This window comes from Budorcas taxicolor, chromosome 19, assembly GCF_023091745.1.
Source record: "Budorcas taxicolor isolate Tak-1 chromosome 19, Takin1.1, whole genome shotgun sequence".
Classification (NCBI taxonomy): domain Eukaryota; kingdom Metazoa; phylum Chordata; class Mammalia; order Artiodactyla; family Bovidae; genus Budorcas; species Budorcas taxicolor.
In genome coordinates, this window is record NC_068928.1 from 42,990,174 (window position 1) to 42,998,105 (window position 7,932).

Here is a 7,932-nt window from a genome sequence, read left to right on the forward strand (position 1 = left end):
ATGCTTAGCCTGGGTCTGACAAATTCTTCAAATTTCTGAATCAGAAATTCTGGAAGGAGGCGCCAGCTCTGTGTGTATCAAGTCCTCTAGATGATTCTGACAAACTCCCCAATATAAGCATGCACCCATTTGTGTGGGCCAGACAACATGGGTGACTTGACAAATCTATGAAATCAAGAAGCTGAATCAGGGACTTCCTGGTGGTCCAGTGGTTAAGTATCTGCCTCCCAATGTAGGGGACATGAGTTTGATCCCTGGCGTGGAGCTAAGATTCCCCCATACTTCGGGGCAACTAAGTCTGAGTGCTCTGGAGTCTGTGCATCACAGCCAAGATCGGATACAGCCAGATAAGTAAATACATTTTTAAAAGTGAAAGTGAAGTCGCTCAGTCGTGTCCAACTCTTTGCGACCCCATGGATGGTAGCCTATCAGGCTCCGCAATCAATGGGATTTTCCAGGCAAGAATACTGGAGTGGGCAGCTGAATTAAACATATAAGGTCTCTGGAGATTAGCCCCTTTGTTAAAGCTCTGAAGAGTCCCTCAGCTCGGATAACTGGCCAACAGCGAGTTCCCTGCACAGTGTTAGCCTGGCTCTCTCCCCTTAACTCACCTCTCTGTCTCTCTCTGGTGGGCTTGTTCCTCCCCCCTCACAGCTGTTGGCTGTTGCTCCCATGGCACTGTCACCCTCTTGGGGCTCTGGCTACTGTTTCTGGCTGATCACCCAAAGCCCCTCTTGATGCCAGTGTCTCCCCAAGTGCCAGTTTCCTGTGCAGATGGATGCTGCAATCTGTCCCCAAGTGGATCTGTCTCCTAAGACATCACAACCTGCTGCCACTGCCTCTTCCCAACCTTCTCCACCCTCTAGCCTCTTCCCGCCTCTGCCCTATTGGCTATTAGGCCGTCAGTAAAAGCATAAGAAATGTCACTGAATTCAGATTTCCTGCTCAGAAAATGTTCATTTACATCTGATCTTAGCTCCACAAAAACAACTTGAAAAGCGTGGCTTTTCCATTCTCTCTGTACATTCAAGCTGTAGTGAAGGTATTGTCTGAAAGGAAGACTCCAGGGAAATTCCCTTGTGGTTAGTTTAATGGTTAAGACTCCAAGCTTTCACTGCCAAGGGCAAGGGTTCAATACCTGGTAGTGGATCTAAGATCCCATGGGCTGGGTGGCATGGCCAGAAAAAGAAACAAACAAAAAGACGCCAGAAGGAAGGAAAGGAACCTGTCCAGCTTCACTCTACCCATTTTGCTTCAGGTTTAGGCAGTGACAGACTCATGCACCAGGGGGCAGCATCTGCTCCTTTTCTGCCCTGGCCTGGGCTCTGGGACTTGGTTTTGGATGAGCTGCCTCTGAATGGGCCCCTGGTAGGAGAAAAGGGTCTTCAAAGGCCCCTTCCTCTCAGTTTTTCTTTTTTCTTTTCACACTCATTGTAAGTAGTAGGTTGTGTTTTCCCCATTTTATTCTTGTTTTTTTTGACCATGGAATCTCTTTTCTCCAGCCAGGGATGTAACCGTGCTCTGTGCAGTGGAAAACACAGTTGTAACCAATGGACACCCAGGGAATTCCCTCTGTTTTATTCTTGAGGAAGAAAATCTGGGATTTGAAATATGGGTCTTTGTGATTTCCAGTCTGAACCCACTCCTGGGCCACCACTCCCCTCCCATCCCTCCTCCTGCAGACTCCTCTCCTCCCTTCAGTTGTGCACTCAGACAGGTCCTCAGTTGGGATGCAGTGGAGACAAGGATGCCCTCAGCTGCTTCCTAGGTGAGTCTCACCCATCCTGTACCCTCCCCTACTCCAAAGCCTGAGCCATCCTGCGGAAAGGGACCTGGAATCTCTAAGCCCCTCATTACATGCTGAGGAAACCAAGGCTCCTAGCGGAAAGTGGTTTTCTAAGTCAGCCTACTTGTCAGGACAGGAGTCATGATGACTCTCAGCCCAGGGTTCAGACCACCAGGCCTTGAGGGGGGGCCTATCCCTCCAGTGTCATCCCTCGCATGGCCTCTGTTTTTCTCCTCTAACAAATCCCTCTTCCCCAAGGTCTGAGGGTTCAGTATTACCCAGACCTTGCCTGGAAGTACACGGTTTTTAGGTATCCCTCCCAACCCCCAAGGTGTCAGGGACCCCAGACCAGGAAACTCCCAGCTAAGGCTGGGTGCTTGGTTCCCACACTCAAGGCACCCCTTGAGTATATTTAGTTCATCTATCATATAGTCATGAATTATGGAGGATTTCCTCATTGCCTGTTGTGTGGCAGGCACAGTGCTGGGCACTGCGGAGCTGTGGCTGTGAAGAACCAGCTTCTGGGCTCAGCGCTTAGTCTGGTGGGGAGACAGCTCTGAGGAAGAACCTTCACTCAGCAGCTAGAATCTAATCAAGTCAGGGAGCCAATGGGAGGAAGCAGGTAGGTCCCAGCTAGTCTGTCCTTCTGCCTGGAATGCTTCCTTGCCTCTTGTCCACTCAATCTTGCCTCTGATGTCACCATTGGAGAGGCCTTCATGAGCACCCCGCTCCTCCATGTAAAGTAGCTCTCCCCCCAGTCACTCTCCAGCACATTTCCCTGTTTTTTTTTTTTTTCCTCGAAGGCTTATATCACTATCTGAAATGACCCTCTTTAGTCATTATCTGTCTCTCCCTAGTCCTCATTGTAATGTCCACTCTATGAGAGCATGTCCTTATCCATTTCACTGAAGCCTTCAGACTGGCAGGCACTCCATCCATGAATGCTCAAAGTAAGAATGTTCTTGAGCATTGTGAATCCTCCAATGTACTAGGACCTGGGCTGTGATCTTGTGGAGAGAAAGGGCTGAAGAACTGAGGCTGCCAGTATCAAAAATGGTGACTAATGGAGGAAGGCTCCCTGGGCCCCAGGTTGTGGAAATGGGAACTGGAGTTCCCATTTAAAAGAGACTGGACTGGTATAGGCCCACAGACTGGTGTTGCCCTGACAAACTGAGCCCCTTCCTTCACCCCCACCTTGCCTCACCTCCTCTTTCCCATTTGTTCATCAACACCTTTCTGGGCAAAGGCAACGGATGAAGGGTGGGGTGAGATTTCCAGTTTCAACTCCCTTATCAGATAATCAAGTTATAATTTCCCTCTTGTGTGTGAGGCCCAGGAGATGTAGGAGAAATGTCAAAGAAGTGTCAAAGATTGTGGAAGAAACACAAAACAATGTGTCTGTTTTCAGTTTCCATGTTCTCTCTTTCTCTTTGTATTTTTGGTTTCACAGCCATTTTATCCAAGCCAAGTTTGGCCAGTTTTTAGCTGAGCGGCCTTGGACAAGTTACTTCACCTTTCTGTGGTTTGCTGTCCTCTTTTTAGAGTAACTCTACTTACGACATGGTATGAGTTGTATGTTTAAAAAGGAGTATTGGGGATTCCCTGGTTGTCCAGTGGTTAGGACTCTGCACTTCCTCTGCTGAGAGTGAGGGTTCTATCCTTCCCTGGTCATAGAATTAAGTTCTTGCAAGCTTCGAGGCCAAAAGTAAAAATGTTTTTAAAAAGAAAGAAAAGAATAAAAGGAAAAGTATGCCAAGTTCCTTGACCACAGCTTAGCATACAGTGGCTACTTAAATAGGCCAGTTGTTCCCAACTTCCTGGTCTGCGCTGTCTTCCCCTCTTGCTAACTCAGTTACTTTCCTGTTCCTTAGCTCCTGCTGCATCCTGCCAGCCCCCAACATGGGGGGAGGTGTAAAAGCCAATTACTTAAGGTCTTGATCTCTTAAGGGATTTGGGGAGGCTCCCTGCATCGTTAAGGAAAACCAGGTGGTTGGTTTGTAGCAGGAAGGGGAAGAGGAGGTGGCAAAGCAGGCTGGTGCTAAACAGATGGGAGCTAGTGGGTAGGAAGGGCTAAGCCCTCCTCTCTGGCAATGGCTTCCCTCTCCTTTTCATTTCTTCTTCTTTTTTGATATTTATGTATTTTGCTTCATCAGCTTTTAGTTGTGGCATACAAACTCTAAGTCGCAAGATGTGGGATCTAGTTCCCTGACCAGGGATCAAACCGGGGCACCCTGTATTGGGAGGGCAGAGTCTTAGCCACTGGACCACCAGGGAAGTCCCCATCTTCCTCTTTTCTAATCACCCTTACAGACAGTTTTCTAAAAAGTTAATATTGTGATGCATAATAAATGCAGGAATCCAGCTTCCTTGTAAAAATGGAAATAGTATAGTTAAAATTTGCTTCTCCTTTGATTCCCTTCTCCAAGTTCAGTTTTACCTTTCTCCCTGCAGGTAATCACTGTTAGCCTCTGGTCACACTGTCCCTTTGTGACATCTCCTCTTCAGTGCTGCCCAGATTAAATCAGGCTATAGTGACTGGGGAGATGCCACGCAGTGCTGTCCACCTCCCAATCAGTCCTACACAGTACTCATTAATTTCTGGAAACCTTTCCAGGAGCTTCTAGTTGACACTTTCCCTCCTCTGAAGTCTTACACATGCTTATCTCATGATTTACAAAATCCCAGTGTTCCCTGTCAGTGACCAGTCTTGTCTCCCTCACTAGAGTATAAGCCCTCTGAAGCCAGGCATTTGTGGTCTGTACATCCGCTATGTCTTCGCAGTTTCTTTGGCTCGTGCAGTGCAAACAGTATGAATGAAGTCAGCAAACACCCTGTGAAGTGAAGAATTTTGCCTTTATCAATTTGAGCAAGGTAGGGTCTGCTATGGCAGGCACTCTGACCAGAAACTGGGGGAATTCTGTTAATAATCTCCCTGACTAGAGAGACTGAATAGGTAAGTGGTGAGGGGCTGAGGCACTGGATTCAAACATATCCTTGCTCAGCCATTTACTAGCTATGTGTGATGTTAGACAGGGACTTTCCAGGTGGCCCAGTGGTAAAGAATCTGCTTGCCAATGCACAAGACTCAAAAGACAAGGGTTCCATCCCTGGGTTGAGAAGACCTCCTGGAGAAGGAAATGGCAACCCACTTCAGTATTCTTGTCTGGAAAATTCTATAGACAGAGAAGCCTGGCGGGCCGAAGTCCATGGGGTGGCAAAGAGTTGGACTTGACTGAGCACGCACGACATTAGACAAGTTATTGAGCCCTTCAGAGCTTTCTTCACCTGTGTAGCGAGACCACACCAGTCCCTACCTCCTGGGCTGTTATGGGGATCAATAGGGGTAATAGGTTTAGGCTGTTTTATGGAATTCCAGGTTCACACAGGTTAAAACACTGAATTAGGAAAAAATAATGGAGGAAGACTTGTCAACATCTCTCGAGTAGACCCTGGCAGAGGAAGCGCACATGTGGACTGAATCTCTCTGCCTGTGTGAGGGGCATGTGGGGGTATTGAGAGTATTATGCTCTTCACCTCTCCTCCCTAGCCAAACGCTGCCACGCCCCTTCCACCTTCCATCCCAGGTTAATCCCGAGTTTAATTCCAAATACAGGCAATGGTAGAAAAGATCAAATAAAACGGTCACCAATTGATCAGAGTTGCATCACAGTGGGGACCGGGTTGCAATCCGCGGATCTCCACGCTCCGCCCCGCCTCGCTGCCGCAGGGCCGCTGATTGGCCCATGCCACGTGACGTCACATGGGGGTTTTAAGGCCGAGTGCCCCTGTCAGCTCTGCAGTGCCCGCGCGCTGGAGACCGGCGTGGATACTAGCGGGGCTGGCCCGGAGGGGCGAGGGGAGAGCGCGGCTGACGGGAGGTAAAGGCGCTGCTCAGGCCGAGCCGAGGCAGTCTGGGTACGGGGAGGTGGAGCTGAAGACGGCGATCGGAGGAAGGCGGGCAGCGGAGTGTCGCGGGGCATTGGGGAGGGGATCTCAATGTAAAGAGGGGCGTGTCAACCGTGGGGTTGTGGAAGGCGAGTGGGAGTGGGCCTTTCTCTCCAATTTCAGCACCCGTACCCTGATTCTTAATTTCGGGTCACTGCCCCCCAGATGCAGGTTCCCCCGAGGATTCTCTCCTGGGGAGCTGGGGTCGCGGTGCCTGCTGCCACACCACAAGCGCGGAAGCTGACTGTCCCCCTATCCAGGCCTCTCTCTCCAACCTCAGTGTCCTAGGGGTTTCTCTCGGTCTCATCACCCCTGTCATGGCCCCCAGGCGACGGGGGAGAGCCTCTGTTATACCTGCAGCTACTTTAAAAAAAAAAAACGAAAACAAATTTTTAAAAGCGGGCTGCTGATTTCGGACGTGATCAAGAAGTTGCAAATTTCATGTTTGTCATTAAACATGATCCTCCTCTTTTCTCCCATGACCTTTCCCTGTTCAGATAACCCAGCTGTGATCCCCAAAGCCTGCAATTTCAAGGTCTCCTCCCTGCCTCTTCTGTGAGCCCCAAGACCTGCATCTTAGCTAGAGTTCAACATGGGGAACCACTTGACTGAGATGGCACCCACCACCTCCTTCTTGCCCCACTTCCAGGCCCTGCATGTTGTGGTCATTGGGCTGGACTCAGCTGGAAAGACCTCCCTTCTTTACCGCCTCAAGTTCAAAGAGTTTGTCCAGAGCATCCCCACCAAAGGCTTCAACACAGAGAAGATCCGGGTGCCCCTGGGGGGGTCCCGTGGCATCACCTTCCAAGTGTGGGACGTTGGGGGGCAGGAGAAGCTTCGACCGCTCTGGCGCTCCTACACACGCCGGACAGATGGCCTGGTGTTTGTGGTGGATGCTGCTGAGGCTGAGCGGCTGGAGGAGGCCAAGGTGGAGCTCCACCGAATCAGCCGGGCCTCGGACAACCAGGGTGTGCCTGTGCTGGTCCTGGCCAACAAGCAGGATCAGCCCGGGGCACTGAGCGCCGCCGAGGTGGAGAAGAGGCTGGCGGTCCGGGAGCTGGCTACTGCCACACTCACCCACGTGCAGGGCTGCAGTGCTGTGGATGGGCTGGGCCTGCAGCCAGGCCTGGAGCGCCTGTATGAGATGATCCTCAAGAGAAAGAAGGCTGCCCGGGCAGGCAAGAAGCGACGGTGACCTGAGGCTGCCCCTCCTCACCAGTAGGGGTCTGTACACTTGGACAGCCAGGCGGAGCCTGTGGCCCCTCACTCAGTCCCAGGGTTCAGGACCTGCCCACCTCAATGGAGGACCAAGAAGCACAACAGGGGTCCTGTTTGGGGGCAGCATGGGGGGTGGGCGACGGGAGATGGGATGTGTTCTCACATCTCTCCCTCATCCTCACTTCTGGGGAAGTGGAGGCTGCAGGACTGTGGAGGCTTAAATGTAAACTGACTCTACCTCGACCCTGTTTCCTGTTTTTCTTCTCTGGCTTTTTGATTGGATGTGTTTAGGGATGAAGGAAAGTTGCTTGGCGAATGCATTTGGAATAAATGAGAACTAGCTCTTGGCTCCCCCCACCCCACTAAGGGATGTCCCTAGGTTGCTTTTCTAGGGGGTGCCAGTCATAATTGTCTATATTTTTGTGTTTGTATGAAAGTGCCAAGAATCCCTCCATCCCCCCTTTGTAGACTTACAACTGTTTTTATAAGCCATGTATGTCCTCTGTATAATTATTAACTATTTTTTAGCATTTGCCTATAAGTTATTAAAGACTGATGATGCTGTAGCTCTAACCTTGGTTTGGCATTTTCCTTTCCTTACCTTGCCTCAGGGATAGTCCAAGATTTCCACATGGGCAGGCAGGGGTGGGGAGGAGGGACTTATCTTGAAGCTGAATTTGCAAAGCAAGCCCTTTTCTAAAAAATTAGATTGTGTGTTCATGGGGCAGCTGCTGGGGATTACAGACAGTTTAAGTAACTCCATGTTATTGCCTGATCTATGGATAGAAGAGCCTGGTGTGCCACAGTCCATGGGGTTGCAAAGAGTCAGATACAACACACACACACATCACATTGCTTGATCTCTGCTGGTTTTTTGGGGGTCCCTTCTTTCTCCCTTTCTTCCCTCACCCTCTGGCTCTTACTTACTCTTGATACTAACTGGTCCTTGCAGCCATTAAAAAAAAAATTATCATTTTTGGCTG

The 7,932-nt window shown here is 50.1% G+C and overlaps 1 protein-coding gene across 1 annotated transcript; it reads left to right on the forward strand.

Moving 5' to 3' along the window:
- The first annotated feature begins 6,323 nt into the window (after positions 1-6,323).
- Positions 6,324-7,296, forward strand: ARL4D (ADP ribosylation factor like GTPase 4D). Its single transcript, XM_052658483.1, has one exon. The coding sequence runs from the start codon at positions 6,324-6,326 to the stop codon at positions 6,924-6,926; it is 603 nt and encodes a 200-aa protein (XP_052514443.1). The 3' UTR covers positions 6,927-7,296.
- The last annotated feature ends 636 nt before the right edge of the window (positions 7,297-7,932 follow it).

Bases quoted from the DNA above. Each gene is read 5' to 3' on its own strand.
- ARL4D (XM_052658483.1), top strand. From the start codon at position 6,324: ATGGGGAACCACTTGACTGAGATGGCACCCACCACCTCCTTCTTGCCC.